Genomic DNA, 18,640 nt, shown 5'->3' with positions numbered 1-18,640 from the left:
TGGGGTTTAACGTCTCGTCCAAGGTTATTGCACTTATACAGCGACGTCCATGCATATATAGTGCCAGCCCACTGCGATACCATGCCGTAGTTTAACCCCACTCAGGCACAGTATACCGACCCAGAGACGACCAGTCCTTGTTTTAACCCCTCAATGCCGAGCACCACACAGGGTATCAACAAGTAGCATCTTTTAATGTCTTTTGGTATGACACGGCCGGGGATCGAACCCCGGATCTCCCGATCTTCGGGCGAACGCTCAACCACTTGACCACGGAGGCGGTCTTTTCGTGTTAGGAACTTGGACATGTGATTGAGATGAAAAGGGGTTAAACGTCGTTATTTCCTTTATAGACGCAAAATAGCTGGACACCTTATATAGTAACTGCTGTGTTGTTATAAATTGCTGGGCAAAAGAAAGTATGCACTTGAAAATTCAATTTGAATGGTTTTTTCACAAACGTTCTTAAAACGTCACTAAGTTGAATACAGTCGCCAAAACTACGACATCTTTATCAGGTGGTGAGGTGAGTTGAAATGGGGTTTAACGTCGTGTTCAAGGTTATTGCACTTATATGGCGACGTGCATGTACATGAGTATGTGTGTGTGTGTGTGTGTGTGTGTGTGTGTGTGTGTGTGTGTGTACTACTCAGTTCAAATGCCGCTTTTATAGTGCTAGCCCACAGAGACACCATGCCTCAGACACAATATACTGACTACGAGCCAGCCAGTTCCTGTTTTGTCTACTATAATTATAAAGCGAGCGTCAGGCATAGTAACAACAAGTACCATCGTGTAACTTCTTTTGGTGGGACGCGGTCGGGGATCGAACCCTCTTTCACTCTCCGGGCAGACGCTCTATCTACTGTACCACGGGGAAGCATTCCACAAAGTAGATAACAACTTTATAGTTCAACGTTGGGCTCACTATTCCAGCTATATCAATAGGCCTTTACAAAATCCCAATAAACCGGTGATTGATATTATGAACAGCATCTCGCGCCGCCATGTTACGATAACACGCAACCTTTCCTCCGTCGCTATATGCAAAAAAACCCAGAAGTTATCCATAAAGTTGTACGTTTTCTCACTTATTCACCAACTTCTAGAATGCCAATCAAAAGTTAAATGTAATGATAATAGCCGTCTTCGTCGATATTAGATGATGCAGATGGTGATGAAGGTGATAATAACAACATCGCCAGTTACCGTCATCATCGCCGACACAATAACGGTGGTAATTATACAATATCACATTACGTCCAAATAATCCTTTATCAGTCAGATGGAGATCCCATGAAGATTTCGGGTCAGAATTAGTCTTCATGAACCCATGCTTGTCGTAAGAGGCGACTGACGGGATCGGGTGGTCAGGCTCGCTGACTTGGTTGATGCATGTCATCGTTTCCCAATTGCGCAGATCGATGATTCTGATGTCAATCACTGGATTGTCTAGTCCAGACTCGATTATTTACAGACCGCGGTCATGTAGCTGGAGTGTGGCGTTAAACGACATACTAACAAACAATTAAGTGATGACAGGCAACACCGCTTTATGTATTTTGCATTTTGTGATGATAGCGGTTGGTTATCTTTCGTTCTGGGAGGATATATGGCAGTAACCTAGCATGAAAGGTTTTCCTTTTGCATATTACATATACAAAAGAAAGTTGTATCAGCTTCAACTGAATGATCAAACAATAACAGGGATGACAATCATCATCATCATCATCATCATTATCATCATTATCAGCAGCAGCAGCAAAATGGTTATAGTTTTCCTGTTTAAACTGCCAAAACTAATATAGTTTTTTGTCTTATATACTCACCGCCAAAAGAAACGCGAACCATAGATACATATCGAGAAGTATGTACGTTAAGAAGAGATGTTTCCAATGTGTACCAATTACTGATAAAACTAACAATCAGTCAAGTGTTACCACCGAATGTCTTTATTCTTATCACGAAATTTATCACGTGATTTCCAAACTTTACACGCTGATCCTGCACGAGACAAATGGTGCATCTCGAGTCATGGATCTATGACGTCACATGTGATGCGTTCATTAGCGTCGGTTCACAACATACCAGTATGTTCGTTTGTGAATCAAACCAATCTAATATCTCTTGAATGTGAGTAATTCTTTATATATTAACCAACATATATGGTTTTCATGTTTCTTTTATCGGTGAGTATATTATGGGCGGTGGGTAACCTAGTGGTTAAAGCGTTCGCTCGTCACGCCGAAGACACGGGTTCGATTCCCGACATTGGTACAATGTGTGAAACCCATTTCTTGTGTACCCTCGTCGTTATATAGCGGGACTATTGCCCAAAGAAGCGGCGTAAAATATACTTACTCACTCTTACATTTGTATATTAGTTTTGTTCCTCTCTCATATCCTCTCCTTACAGGGGCGATTGGGTAGCCTAGTGGTTAAAGCGTTCGCTCGTCACGCTGAAGGCCTGGGTTCGCATCCCACATGGGCAAAATAATTGAATGTGTGAAGCCCAATTTCTGGTGTCGAGATATTGCTGTAATATAACTAAAAGCGGCGTAAAACCATACTCACTCGATCTCCCCTCTTACACCCCTCAAGTCGAAACCCAGCCTCTGATTTCATCGGCCCCATGCAAGAGTGTAACCCAATAACTCACGATCTATGCATGATATCGGCGACTCAGACAGTTGGCTGTAATGCTATCAGCGTCGTAAGACGAACTTTATTACCTATCCTGTACGTGACCTGTGACTGTTATGGGAAATCGCATAAATCCTCCCACACTGTGTTGTTGCATTCAATGGGGAGATGTGAAGAAATCAATTAAATCTCTCATATTCACCACTGGTTGTGCGCTTGTCTGCATTCAGCGTATTTAACCTTTTCTAAGACAGGTATTTTGTAAGATCTGTGCGATTTAACCTCACTGTCCAAATACAAAAACGTTCCGCTTTGTATGATGTTGTGCTTGGCGTCAGACGGATGAAGACGAATTACAAAGCATTGTTTGAGAAACACGTATTAAAACGAGGTGGGGGTGTGTAGAGGGGGGAGGGGGGTGTTGGGTGTAGGGTGTGGGTGTGGCAGAGCGCGGGTAGCCTGTCGTGTACGGCTCCGCTCATTTGCGTGGGAGAATTCCATGGTCGTGGGTTCGAATCCCGGTTCGCCCTGATTACGTCTTTGGTTTGTCAGCACCATACCCGTGCTCGTAGGTTTTACCAAAGTGGTCGGCGTCTGAGACCTGCATCACTTCGGGCTTTCCTCCCACATTAAGCTGACACGCCGTGATGTAACTGGAATACTGTTCACGGCGACGTAATATGCAGACGTTTCACAATAACATGTGTAAAAGCAAACACAAATATGGACAAAATTTGTGTTTGATATTTGGGATCTCATAAATATTTAATATAAAGGATAGACTTATTTAGAATACGGATGGGGCCATTTTCAACTAATTTAAACATGAGCACATTTTAAATTTTCAATCACTAACGAGACGATTGGACTGGGGGGTTTGGGTTCATGCCCCCCAGATTTAAAAAAAAACTTAGATGCCCTTATAATTAAACGCTATTTGCTGCATTTTCGGACCGCTTATATCAGATTTTATTTGTAACAAGTATTATTTATTTATTTATTATAATTTTGTGTTGGTAATATGTTTCACCAACACCTTTACGACTTTCATTCAAGAAATATCTATGATGACAACTGAAATTTGAACATAAAAACAAATCGTTTATAGTTGACGCAAGCCGACCTATCTACACCATCTATCCTAAAGCGCGTAAAGATTCCGATTTTCAAGTTCGACAGTAAATATCATGTTCGACCGTGTAGAGTTTGAATAAATAATTTACTGCATAGCTGGTAAATGGAGGTTCAATTATAAAAAAAATCTCCTTTTTCAGGTGTGAAAAATATGCTTTTTTTTCTTAGGTGTAAGCCATTGGTTTTCTGCTACAATGGTTGTTTCGCCCCTGTTGAATTATCAAGAATGATGTAGTCGGCCATCTCATGTTTTCAGCTAAACCGGAAGAGCCTATTTTGACGGTTCCTGTTCAGGTGGTAGAGAATGACCTCTCCCAACATGAAATCACGTGCAAGGCAGAAGTTGGCTTCCCTGCTGGTGGGCTTGTTCTCAAGTTTCGCCTCAAGAATGAGACTGACTTTCAACGTGTTGACTTCGATAGTACGGAAACCACGACACGCGCCTGCCGTACCCAGATGGAGGGGAAGTACGTGATGACAGGCAACACCACCCTGAATGAAACCTTGGTCATGTGTGAGGTGGAATCTAGTTTGACCAAGGCCAAGGCGGTCACTGAAATGTTGTTCATTATACCGGGTAAGCTTTTGTGAGGTGTGACCGCCTTCGTGGTTTAGTGGTAGAGCGTCCACCTGGAAAGCGGAAGGTCCGGGGTTCGATCCCCGGCCTCGTCATACCAAAAGACGTTAAAAGATGGTACTTTTTGTTACCCTGTCTGGCGCTCGACATTAAGAGGCTAAAACTAGGACTGGTCGGCTCGGAGTCCGTATACTGTGTCTGAGTCGGGTTTTCATGTTAAACTTCGGCATGGTATATCGGTGTGCTAGCACTATAAATCGGCATTATACAATAATCTTGGACGCGACGTTAAACTCGAGGCGAGGCGAGACGAGACGAGACGTCGCGCACAAGATTATTGCACTTATATGGAGATGTGTGTGTGGCTGCTTGTACTAGCTAGCCAAGGCTAATGGCGGTTCTGTAGTGCTAGCCCACTGAGATACCGCACTATGACATGATACCCCCGTTCAGACACAGTATACTGACTCAACGCTGACGAGTCCTCGTTTTTATCCCCTTGATGTCTAGCTTCAGGCAGGGTAACAACAAGTGCCATATTTTAACGTCTTTTGGTATGACGCTGGGAATCAAACCCCCGACCTTCCGCTCTCAGTGCAGACGCTCCATCCACTAGACCACAGAGGCGGTACTGATCCATGACTGACAGGCGTTTATCAGGCAATGCAAGAACATCACAAGCGAAAAACATATCGGTCTCGTGGCGACCATGTTCTTTGACTGCCATTCAGGGATTTGAACCACGGACGTTTGATTCTATATAGGAGCTTAATAATTGACTCATTCTATTGGGATGGGCTATTGTAGATTTGACCTTGTTAGTGTCCTACAAAATCAAGTAATTTCCTAAATAAGGTCAGATTAACTATTGCTGACGTACGGTTCTTAGATAAGATAGACAAGGAAAAAGACACATTCTTATGTACTTAATATATTCAGATTATTTTGTGTATTTCAGAGAACTACTGCGGTAATGAGAACAATACGTCTCTAGAACATCCGTTTGACTGTCGGTACTACATCCAGTGCCCTGGCGGAGGGATTTATGTGTCGATGTGTAGTGTAGGACTTTGTTTTAACCCTGTTAACAAACAGTGTGATTTGCCGGAACCCACGGAAGAGAAAGGTAAAGTATATATCTCCTTGTAAAACAATAAGGATATGAATTCCTCAGAGTCATCTTCAACATAAATATGTGTGAGTGAGGTTTGTTTTACGCTGCCATCAGCAATATTCCCGGTATTTGACGGCGGGTGGACCAAAAATGAACATCACACTTTGCACCTTTGTAGGGAATCGAAGCCAAACCCTCTTGCCTACCGCTCGCCCCTGAAATCTGCAGAACAGCCGATTGCTTTAGGGAGTCTCATCTCATACATTGCCTTAAAGTGATATATTCATGTATTACACAGGAAATATATAACATCAACGCCAGAGAATGAATTTTCCGACGAAACGGAAGCCTTTGGGTGTAAAAAGCAAAATAGCGGTGAAAAGTATGTGAATGGATCATTTAAGATTAGTGGTGACACCAGGGGCGGTATTCATAAAAAACTAAGATTTTTCTTAAGTCCAAACATAAGTTTAAGAAAACTGACTTAGCTAACTTTGAGACTTAAGTTGATATTCATAAAGATGCTAAGTCCGAAACCTAGCCAAGTCTCCAAAGAAAAACTAAGTTTGTTTCAAGACTTAAGTTGTTTTTCAGACTTATGATCTTTTATGAATACTGTCCCAGGTAAGCATGTCATTCACACAATTTGCATAAATAGATATGTGTTTGTTGCCTGGCACTGTACATCAGAACAAACCAGACAATCAAGTGATGGACAGAAATCCAGGCACACGAAGTCCAAAATTAAGGAATGCATGCCCCTATGGAGCAACCGTTCACGTGAACCTTCACACAGGAGAGCACGCCTCACAGTTCCGTGCTTGTCACTCTGTTCTAAGATGGCCGTCCCCATGGCAACGCCACCCGCCATCTTGGTCAGACGTTGCGCATCATTATCGACAGACAAGAAGCGTGCAGGGATTCCTGGTTAGAATAGGTCCCAAGCAACCTATGCTGGTCACAGGGGTGACGTTAATGGACGTGTGGAGGGTCACGGTGACTTAGGTTATCGCTTTTCGTCGTACCCCTAAAATGGGTTTCACGCACATACATTAGGTCAAAAAACAACACTGAACGAGAACGAGGCTGGAGATTTGGACATTTCCCTGCCCTATTTTCATCAGATATAATTAATCATTTGACTTTTTCATACAATATCCCCAGTGTATTATACGTCCTCGTACAAGTAAGGCATATTCTGTGAAAGAAGTTAAAACATGTTTCTCCAACAATGCTTTGTAATTCGTCTTCGGCTGTCTGACTACTTCCGTGGAGATTGGTTAATTGGCACGGAAAATTTCGAAATTTGTCCGATTGTCAAGGCAGATACTGATTATCAATCGTCCATCATGGGAAATCTTCATAGTGGCACAAGCAAATGCGTGCACCACCCTGATGCACTGAAAATGTGTTATTTTTTAATAATTTGTAAGCAAGTCATTAGTCACAATGGAAGACGTCTATCTCTGTCCATTCACAATGTTCGTGTCCTTATTTTCCTTGTTGCCCTCTCTCCCCCACACCCAAGCTCCCCAATCAGTTTTTGTCAGCCCAAAAGGAAAGAAGAGGTACTACTGCCATTGATCGAAGTAGGGGCATTGATTGGAAACGAGCTTCAACAACTCCGCGACAATCGTGTCTACTCAGGTGTTTCCGTATCAATTGGATTCTACCAAATTAACTGGTTCTTTCGTTTGAAATTAAATGCACCGTCGGGTCGTCACAATCGCTGGAACAGGAATCAGTCGAGTCAAGCCTGTTTCTGCAGCCAGAAGTTACAAGACTGCCTCTATTGTTCACAACACCCGGTACAAAAATGTTGTGTTTCGTTATTTACACATCCGCCCACCCTAAAAAAATGTAAGTTTAATTTTTGTACCGATACACCAAACATTAGTTTGATCTGGTGTAAACGCAATTCATTTTTACTATTTGTCACTTTGTACAAAAAATATTGAGAATTTGAAATCATATTTATACCAAAACAAAACAACATCTAAACTTTTTTAAGGTCTATTGTCAAGTACATTGCGACCACCTACCAACGAGTTTTAAAAATATAATCCGTAGACCAACTAATAAAAAAGACCTTAGTACGGAACGCTCATTGCTCTTATCATAATTCGTTCCTTTCCCATTGTCTGAATTTCTGAACAGAATATTCTTTCACTTCGACACACCACCGCGTTACACTATCGATCAATCACTGGTCACTTGTCGGTCACTCGCAGTCATTCGCTCGCCACTCGCGCGACATGCGCTACTCACCCGTGACGGACGTGTTTTCACGTGTTATAGAACCTTGTGACATCCGTCAATGGCCCTTGCCACCGACGCGATCTATGCGCTCACGACGAGTGTCACCGGAGCATACTTAGCAGCCATAGTGTATTTGTTTTCATTGTCGTTCTGCCTGATAGTTATTGATTATATAAGATTATATTAGACTCTTTCAAACGGCTGTTAAGATTGTTGTTCTTAAAGAAGAACCTTGGTCAACAAATTAGAGCCTTATTCCCTTCTGATATATTGTTATGGATATAATGATATAATGTTGACAAAACAGTTAACCCATCTGTTTTTTATAAATAAAAGCGACAAATCCTTTTCGATATTTATAAGAAATCTCTGCAAAAGCAGACTGAGTCAATTGTATCATGGGCATGTTGTTATGAATCACTATAAAAAGTGATGATACCAGGTGTTCGCGAAACACCCGTACAAACACATACAAAGGCAAGTCAACTATTCACCTGAAAAAAGCATGGGACCATATGGTACAAGTCAAAATATGGTATTGCATCAGACATCACTCTTGTCACTGATCCGTCACATGTGTAAATGTTCTCCACTTGTCTACCATAAAACCCTTTGAAATCTTTACTGGGGCATTGAATGTTGTAAAACATTGAAATGTTGAATGTTGAATGTTGAAAAACTTCATCTTGGTGTCACGCACACGATTTTACATAAATTTCCTCTTAAAAGTCGAAAAGTTTTCTTTTTCAATTATAATTTAGTCTTTGGTCATGTCAAAAGCCCAACACGCGGAAATGAAAGAAAGAATCAAGCTACTTGTAAGCCATTTGAACATGTCTGATAAGTTTCCTTCCAAAAGTTCATACGGTATTACCATGAGTGCAGCAACGTTTGCATTTGACATTTACAGTTGGCCCATCAGGCTCGATACTCGACCGCGTCCTTTACTTGGTCTGTCAATAACGCCCGAGCCAAGACCCTCGCTTTAAGAACAACAGAGTTTCATAGCATGTGATTACTATTGCCTCGTGTGAAGTCACATTCGATTCCATGTGCTCTGACAAAAACAACGGTATGACGACGAATTACAATTATGAACAAAACTGAGTTTGATAATCCAATCAAATATAGTCATCGATTCAAGCTATAGATGTGTATTTCTTCCAACTAAAAAATATACTATTTACATAAAATACGAATTAAAACTTTACAAAGGGAAGCAATCTACAACTTTAATGCATACGTATTATTCAAATGGTCCGAATGCGAGGGAGGTTTAATTACATTGCAAAAAAAGACGGGAACTTTTAATTTTCGTTTCTTGGGCTTAAACTTGTCTGTGAATTAAGTACAATGGATTGGTAAATCTCCAAGCAAGCATCTCTGACAGGGCACAACGAGAAGATCTATACTCCCACAGTGCTCTGGGGTTTTAATGACACATGCATTGGCCCTGGGGCTTGAGTGAATACGGAGTTTTTATTAAGGAGATAAAAAGTCTTACATGGTCTGAAGGACTCCCCGCTTCCCAGACTGTTGCACTGTGGGAATGAGATTCCAGTTGAGTTTAGATTAGGATTTTCGGGTTTCTCGAAAACTGAAGTAACTCATCAATAATCCGTTCTTTGATCAGGGGTCGCGAGCCACGGAGAGAGGTTTGGTTCGATTTTTGATTTTTTGTGTCCTTGAGGATATTAATATTCGATAACTCCTATAGAACTGTAACTCCGAGAAGAGTCGGAAACTTCAATATCTTCTTACAATTACATACTGTGTGTGCTTCTTAATGTGTGCTTGTTATTCATTATAACAAGGCGGCTTGGTGAACGTTTGGTCAGTTAAAGGCATCAGAATGTGTTTCTTTCCGAGATGACAATGAAGCAGTGCGTTAGCCCAGTGGATGAAGCGTACGCTAATCGCGGAAGAGACCGGGTTTAATACCGCACAGACATACAAAATGTGTGAAGCCCATTTTTGATGTGTCTACCGGCAACACCCGCCACACTTTTATATAAAATGTAGGTCAAGAGTTTCGAATTAGCTCCAAATCTGTATCATCAACAAATCATTTTGCTTCGCAGTATTTCTTCTAAATGGCTTCACGTCTTATGATTAATTACCTTTTGTTGCAATGCGGGACATGGTGTGGCTATGAATGACATGCTAAGTTATAAGTTGGACCCGTCACGACGGCTCGGGGAACATAAGCTAACATAGAGGCTAGATCAACCCGGGTTCCCTTCCAGGCCTCATTTGTCTTACCGCACACCTAAATCTATTGTAGGTATGTCTTTCGCCTGCATGCTTTGAAGTGGTAAGAATACCACAGTTAGGCATTTATAGCGACAGACAAAGGAGAGTTATTCCCCCTAGATCTGTGTTAAAAATGTCGTAAATATCCGGAGAATGGCGTCTTTTATTTGAAACACAAAATTGTGGGTGGTATTTTGCAAATTTAATGCAACAGTTCGCCCATTCGAGCGGGGAACATAAGAAATGTACGGTTTGTACTAGTCCGACATTGTGCCCGTTCTATATCGGTAACCCCCTGATATGACATGCCGCAGTCAACATGTATACCCCATTTCCACAAAGCCTTATCTCTTGTTTTGTCCCCCTTCATGCTTAGCGCCAGGCAGTGTAACAACAAGTAACATCTTTTCACGTCCTTTCAACTAGACATAGGTTCTGCAGTCGCAGAAAATAACGTCATAACATAATTTTGACATCTATATGCATACCTTCTGGTCTTAAGTTATTTTTGCCATTGTTTTAACGCCTTCTTTCTGGACAGACGCATTAAATTGTTCTTAGTCAGTATCCTTCTGTACTTCTCAGTCTCCCAGCTTCGCGTTATTGGGATGGTACGTTATCTAACTTTCCTACTGCTGAGATGCACTAATAACATTTTCCCTAAATTAACTTGTGTCCGGAAAAAAATTCCACATTTACTTGCGACCGGAACCAGATTCCACATTTATTTGTGACCGGAACCAGATTCCACATTTATCGGAACTACTTCCCGAAAAAAAATCCCTTGACCTCGCGTCAGTGCACGTACATTTAAAAATATGTCCTCATAGTTGTTGTTTGTTTGTTTGTTGCTTAACGCCGCACACACCAATATTCCAGCTATATGACGGCGGTCTGTAAATAATCGAGTCTGGACTAGACAACCAAGTGATTGACATCATGCGCATCATTCCGCGCAATTGGGATACGATGACATGCATCAACCAAGTCAGCGAGTCTAACCACCCGATCCCGTTAGTCGCCTATTGCGACAACATAGTCGTCTTTTACGGCAAGCATGGGTTGCTGAAGACCTGTTCTACCCCGGATCTTCACGGGTCTGTCCTAATAGTATCGGGCATTTATGTATCGGATTGTAAAATACGAGAGCCGACGAAGCAATGGGTGATCTTTTTCAATTTATCTTCCCTTCGCTAACCCGCTAGGTGCGTTGACCCGGTCCAACCTTAAACTGATAGCGCCTTTGTTATGCGCGATACGAGAGGTACGTGTTACATCCCACCTATAGACAGTTACCCAGTATAGGCTTGACCTCTGTCGCCAACGTTCACACCAGGGGAATGGACAGTATATCTTTTCTTTTTGCCAAGGATCTATCTGTTGTTCTGTCCTGAAATATGTATTCGGTCATTCAATGAGGGACGACCACGACTGCTTATGTTAACTGCTTATGTAATAGTAAACTACTGGATAGCTGTTCGTGGCGAGGCGTTGCGATCAGCTGATAGTTTATTCCAGGTCGCTTCGTTGACGTTTTGCAATCGGTACTAAAGGTGTTGCCATTGATATTTGAATGTCACACTTTTAAAAATGAAGTATACTTATATTGTATACCTACTCATATCTATGTTGTATTATCCCCGAACAGGCTACATGCATGCATCGGTGCAGAACGCAAAATGTGAAGGTCGTATGCAACGTGCAGTTAGTAAATGTTTAGACAGCATCAGAAATATATATCAGGTATAATATACCTGATATAGGTGATAAAACTTTTCAAGAAATTGTAAAAGAAACAATCACTGGCAAATTATGTCATCAACTACATATCATAATACAATGTTTACAATACATGAACGGAAATCACTGCACCGACATTGAGATATTTGTAAGGGTTAATTGGTGCATGGTGTATAAAAACATTCTATGGATGAATGGTGGCTGTTTGATGCCAAGATCTACCATGATTACATTTCAGTCGTGGTAGTAAAAGATAACATCTTATAAATTAAAAACAATGTATCCATACTACTACATTCACTGTCTACAATCGTGATTGTATAATTGTGCTATCTACACCCAGTTGACTTTGACAATGATCAGATTATTGTAATAGACAAGGCCCATTTTTAATTTCCTTAGGAATTGTCATTTAGGTTTCCTTCTTTTAAACTTCTGTTTTAAATTCTCACACAACCAAATTAGTTTTATTATTCTTTTGTCTCTTTACATCAATACATATCTGCATTGCACAATGTGATAATTTTATTTGATATCTTTGTATACTTATGCATTTGTAACAGAATAAGATTTCACATGCATGACTTTTATGCAGCCATTTTATAATAAAGTATAATATGTTGTATGTAAAAACAAAAAACAAATAAATGCATTAAGCCATATCTACATGGAATGATTGTGGGTTTAAATTTGCAGATATGTCATGATAAATATATTTGATTATAAAATATTTAAAATTATATTTGTTACATCATAATAATATTCAATAGACTTAATACCACATTTGTCTTAAAGTACTGTTGAAAGAAAGTCAGAATATTAACACATGTAGCTGCAGCAGGATAGTTCATCAGTTGTAAGGGTAACTTGTCAACATATGTTACCAACTCAAGAAGATAGGAATGTCGTAATTAACAGCTGTTTATGTATCTTACACTTCTTGTGGGGTAGGGGGCGGTCGGGTAGCCTAGTGGTTAAAGCGTTCGCTCGTCACGCCGAAGACCCGGGTTCGATTCCCGACATGGGTACAATGTGTGAAGCCCATTTCTGGTGTCCCCCGCCGTGATATTGCTGGAATATTGCTAAAAGCGGCGTAAAACTATACTCACTCACTCACTCTTGTGGGGTAGTCAGTATGAATGGCTGTTTGTTGGCACAAATCTCTGTAATTTACGTCTATTCTAAGAGCCTGAGTGTGATCATTATATAAGACATGGATAAATACATAAGCACGTGTGATGACCCAAGGCCCTACATCATGGCACACAGTTTACAAGGGGCAGGATAATACGGGTAAATGTTTAGTTTCTTACTATAATAACCATTATGTGTATTGCAGCTGAGTAACTGATTGGTTGATAGATGCATGGTAGATTTTCATTTGGTATATTTCTAAAATATATTGTCAAATTAAAAAATGAATAAATGAGAAGAATGTAGATATAAAAATAAGATCAGTTGTGTTATTCTGAAGGTTATTTCTTCTTCAGTCATTAGTGAGTGAGTGAGTGAGTGAGTGAGTGAGGTTTTACGCCGCTTTTAGCAATATTCCAGCAATATCACGGCGGGGGACACCAGAAATGGGCTTCACACATTGTACCCATGTCGGGAATCGAACCTGGGTCTTCGGCGTGACGAGCGAACGCTTTAACCATTAGGCTACCCGACCGCCCTCAGTCATTAGTAAAGTTACGGATGTACAATAATTATAGATAACACAAAGGCGGATAAATAAAATGATTTTGCATTATTTCATCGATATGATATGTTAGCCCAGACTCACAGAATGTATCGCTCTTTTCTGACGTAGACCTTGCCGTGGCAATATACCGTTTTTCATGGCCTTCTCCCTGCTCTTCCATCGTTGTAATTCGTGTTTTAGTTGAAGACTGAACAAATGTTGATATTTTAAACTAATAATCACAACAAAACATGTCCTCGTTAAAAATGCTAGTTAAAAATTCACACTCGTAAACGGTCATTTTTTAATCGAGGTGCAAAAGGGTCACGCTTTAGCTTGGCTCCGTCTCCACATTTCATTACTTGTCGCAGCGCACATTAATCTGGGAACCAGACCGAAAGTGACAGGTTGGATCATTGCTAATTTCATTTCAAAAGGAGAGTTATTGCCCTTTGGAACAAAACTATCGCTCATTTAACAAACCGTTGAAGGAGAACATTGTATTGTTGTAAGATTGATAACACCACGAATTGTATTTACGGCAGCCAGAACGGCTTGCCAACCGCATACAGTTTTGTCGCATGGTAACCTCAGAGTTACTTCGTGTAACTCTGGAATGTATGTTTACAGAGGAAAACGAGTTTTTGCAGATGTTATAGGGTATGAGAATTTAGACTAAATCTGTTTCTTGTCAACATCAGTCAAAAGTGACCGGTACTGTGACGCTCCAGCCAATACAACCGCATACAGTTTCGTCTGACGGTAATTTCCGAAGTCCTTCATGCAAATATGGACAGCAAAATAAAGCGCGATCTGGAATATAAGTTTACAGATGTAAATGAGTTTTTTTTCTAGATGTTAAAAGGCTTATTATAAATCCAAATCTTCTTCTCGTCCATGTCAGTCAAAACAGACCAGCACTTTGACGGAACAGTCAATTTGATTAAATGCCGTAAACAACGAACCGGTGTTTCGATGAATGACACCCCACACCTCTTGCTTCGATTCAGGGGCGGTCGGGTAGCCTAGTGGTTAAAGCGTTCGCTGGTCACGACGATGACCCGGGTTCGATTCCCGACATGGCTGCTATGTGTGAAGCCCTGTTCTCGTGTCCCCCGCCATGATATTGCTGGAATGTTGCTAAAAGCGGTGTAAAACCATACTCACTCACTCAGCTTGCGCCATAGGGAGGTAACTTTATCCTTTAATAAATACAATATAACCATTAAATATTTATTTCAGATACATGTGATCAATGTTTATGTTTTGGTTATCCCTTTAACACTGCTACAATGTATCTTGTGTCTTCACCTGTACAACGAGCTTGGAAATGAAATGAATTTTGTTCTTTCAGATGACCCCTCCCATCCCTGCTACCCTAATCGACATGGGGAGTACCTGCCCCACCCCTTCATCTGCAACAAGTACTACTGGTGTGTGGGGGGTCGGGAGGAAGTGCAACACTGCCAGCAGGGTACCCTCTATCTCGGGGAGGGCCAGTGCACATTCGACGTGGAGGAGTCGCACTGTTACAACGCTCGCAATACAACTCTACCTGCTGTGTGATAGACGTGTGTAGGGGACGCGTGAAGGTCCGGGGTAGAATATGTCTGCTATAAGAGGCGACTATGCTTGTCGGAAGAGGCAACTAACGGGATCGTGTGGTCAGGCTCGCTGATTAGATTATTTACATAACGCCGCCATATAGCTGAAATATTGCTGAGTGCGGCGTTAAACAACACACACACTCTAACCCGGTTCCACACGGGTCCGACATAAAAAGGAATTTACTGAGCATGTGCCATTCAAAATGAGATGTGACAGACTAAAGTGAGACTGACGTGAGATGTAACAGACTAACGTGAGATGTAAAATACTAACGTGAGATGTATCAGGCTAACGTGAGATGTATCAGGCTAACGTGAGATGTATCAGACTAACGTGAGATGTAAAAGACTAACGTGAAATGTAACAGACTAACGTGAGATGTGACAGACTAACGTGAGATGTGACAGACTAACGTGAGATGTGACAGACTAACGTGAGATGTGACAGACTAACGTGAGCTGTGAAGACTAACGTGAAATGTAACAGACTAACCAGAGATGTAACAGACTAACGTAAGATGTAAAGACTAACGTGAGATGTGAAGACTAACGTGAGATGTAACAGACTAACGTGAAATGTAACAGACTAACGTGAGATGTGACAGACTAACGTGAGATGTGACAGACTAACGTGAGATGTGACAGACTAACGTGAGATGTGACAGACTAACGTGAGCTGTGAAGACTAACGTGAAATGTAACAGACTAACCTGAGATGTAACAGACTAACGTAAGATGTAAAGACTAACGTGAGATGTGAAGACTAACGTGAGATGTATCAGACTAACGTGAGATGTATCAGACTAACGTGAGATGTATCAGACTAACGTGAGATGTATCAGACTAACGTGAGATGTGAAGACAGGTATTTAAAGTGTTCCTATCTTATTGTCTGTGCACGGCAATTGTTGATCATATGTTGGTGTATGTGTTAAATACTAGCATGCTTATTGCTTTAATGAAGAACTTCACCTCATTGATAATATTCATGTAGTGAAGTGCTGTCCTGAAGGTCAGTTGTATGTAAGTATTTGTATTAACGTTATAATAGAACAGTTCTTGACACGCAGGCCCTGTTCTTGGTGTTCCGGCATTTTTACCTGTTGCGTTTGATTTTCGGGCCATTTAAACATCTCTGTCTTTTAAACCATCGTCATCTGCTGTTGAGACTAAAAAAGTTTGTTAGAACCAGAAACGTGTCCTCAGTGAATTAAATCTTCAAAATAGTTTGGAGAGGGACTATAATGATTGACAAATAATGAACATCAGTGGCAAAAGAGTCTATGTAATTATGTATGAGAAACTGTCCTCTGTGGTTGAGGTATAGAGGATGAATTTCACTGTTTTACTTGTATGTGATATTTGTTTTGCTAGAAGAATAAAATATCTATCAACGACATGCAGCACTAATATAAGTATGCATACATTTAAAGATACTTAGCACAGAGTATCTGTGTGTGTGTGTGTGTGTGTTTGTGTGTGTGTGTATGTGTGTGTGCGTGGCTTCTTGTACTACTCCGGACTTCTGCCGATTTATAGTGCTAGCACACTGAGATGAACATGAGTACTCCACTCAGACACAGAATACTGACGCCTAGCCAACCAGTCCTTGTTTTAGCCCTTTAATGCCGAAGGCCAGGTGACAACAAGTACCATCTTTTAACGTCTTTTGGGGATCAAACTCCGGACCTTCCGCTCTCCCACAAGACCACGGAGGCGGTGGCTTCATGCCGCAGTGATGAACATTTCTGACGTTTACCTCTTTGTTGAAACCAGCGAACATGATTATGGTGACAAATAATAACAGGCTCAACCGGGATTCGAACCCACGACCATACGTTTCTGTCACGCCTAAGGTGAGCATCTCTGGTCGACGAGTAGCAGTACCTTACACCCCTGGGTCGCCCCTGCACCCACTTAATGACAAACAAAACATATCCAGCTTGAAAAAAATAAAATCAATATTTTTTTTGTGATATTGATATAGAATAATTTGTTGAAGAATATGAATGCCAGAGTTCCACAAAATCCTCCAAGCGAAATGACCCCCATCGCTCCTAGCAACTGACACGGTGCCGCCTGCAGGTCCCCCACAGAGGTCGCCCCGAGGTATCTCTTTATTACCCGCATCACTGCGCGTGATGGATAGAGATTGGGCGGAGGCTTATTTCCCGAATAATCAGGCCTCAAGTTAACGAAAACCACACAGATCAACCACGTTCCTTGTGACACGTGGGACCAAGTCTTCCCAGCAGCCTCCGCGGTCTAGTGGATAGAGCGTCTGTCCAGAGAGCAGAAGGTCGGTGATCCAATCTCAACTACTCTGTTATGACAAAGCATAATAAAAGATGGTGATTGTTGTTACCCTGCCTGGGGCTCGACATTAAGGTGATGAAGAGATGAGAATATATAGTAATATTCTGAACGCATGTTTGAACCAATTCAGTTTTCAGAAATCAGTATGTTTGTTTGTGTAGAGTGAGTGAGTGAGTATGGTTTTACACCGCTTTTAGAAATATTCCAGCAATATCACAGCGGGGGACACCAGAAATGGGCTTCACACATTGTACCCATGTCGGGAATCGAACCCGGGTCTTCGGCGTGACGGGCTGACGCTTTAACCACTAGGCTACCCGACCGCCCCTTGTTTGTGTAGAAAACGGTGCCCATGTGTATATTCGAGGAATAAGTACGCTTGATTTGTTTCTCGAACTCGTTTCTACTGTTTAGTTGGTTTGTTAACTCGTTGTTTAACGCCGCGTTCAGCAATATTCCAGCTATATCACGGCGGTCTGTAAATAATCGAGTCAGGACCAGACAATCCAGTGATTGACATCACGGGCATCGATCCACGCCATTGGGACACGATGACATGCATCAACCAAGTCAGCGAGCCTGACCACCTGATCCCGTTAGTCGCCTCTTACGACATGCACAGTCGCCTTTTTAGGCAAGCATGACCTACTAAAACTGTAGTCCATTGATTGATACCATGAACATCGTTTGGAGATACGCTGACATGCATCAACCAAGTCAGCGAGACTGACCACCCGATCCTGTTAGTCGCTTCTTACGACAAGCATGGGTTGCGGAAGACCTATGCTACCCCGGATCTTCCCGGGTCTCGTGTTTTTTAATATTAGGACCCGTGTTCCCGAGATACGTTAAACACAATTAAATTGTATCTGAGGTTGTTTGAGATATAAAGCGTCATCGCAATATTGATGGTGTCGCAGTAATTGAAATATGCATTAGATGTGTCTGGGGTCGTATTTGCCTCAGAGTGACTTACATGGTGATACTTTGAAAAACAATAACAAGACAAACCCATCTGTATATATCCATACACATACATAAAAAAAACCGCAAGTGAATTTCACATAAGTCGGTTTTTATTAAAACAATGACTTAGGCTGGATGACATTTATATGTTATCATCGAATGCAATGAATATATTACTCGTACGTGCTCACAATTCATGTTGTTCACTCTCTATGTATTGTTATTACATTTTGTGACGATGATTTAGATAGCCAGGATTCATAAATATAAATTCGTATTTAATTACAACCAAATCATTGCAGAAATCACAAGACTTTCCATATCCTAATATAGTGCTGAATTCAAACATG

At 41.3% G+C, this 18,640-nt stretch overlaps 1 protein-coding gene across 1 annotated transcript in view; it reads left to right on the top strand.

Moving 5' to 3' along the window:
- The window catches only part of LOC124145151, a 46,862-nt gene extending 30,457 nt beyond the window's left edge, over positions 1–16,405 (top strand). Inside the window, exons 14-16 of the mRNA XM_046514841.2 lie at positions 4,034–4,354; positions 5,313–5,480; positions 14,756–16,405. Of these exons, the coding sequence (XP_046370797.2) occupies positions 4,034–4,354; positions 5,313–5,480; positions 14,756–14,967 (701 nt within the window). The 3' untranslated portion in view covers positions 14,968–16,405. The remainder of the gene's footprint in view (positions 1–4,033; positions 4,355–5,312; positions 5,481–14,755) is intronic.
- The last annotated feature ends 2,235 nt before the right edge of the window (positions 16,406–18,640 follow it).

This window comes from Haliotis rufescens, unplaced genomic scaffold, assembly GCF_023055435.1.
Source record: "Haliotis rufescens isolate VD_foot unplaced genomic scaffold, xgHalRufe1.0.p SCAF_9, whole genome shotgun sequence".
NCBI classification, from domain to species: Eukaryota; Metazoa; Mollusca; class Gastropoda; order Lepetellida; family Haliotidae; genus Haliotis; species Haliotis rufescens.
Note: the sequence above shows the minus strand (reverse complement) of the source record. Positions and strands in the feature narration are given on the sequence as shown.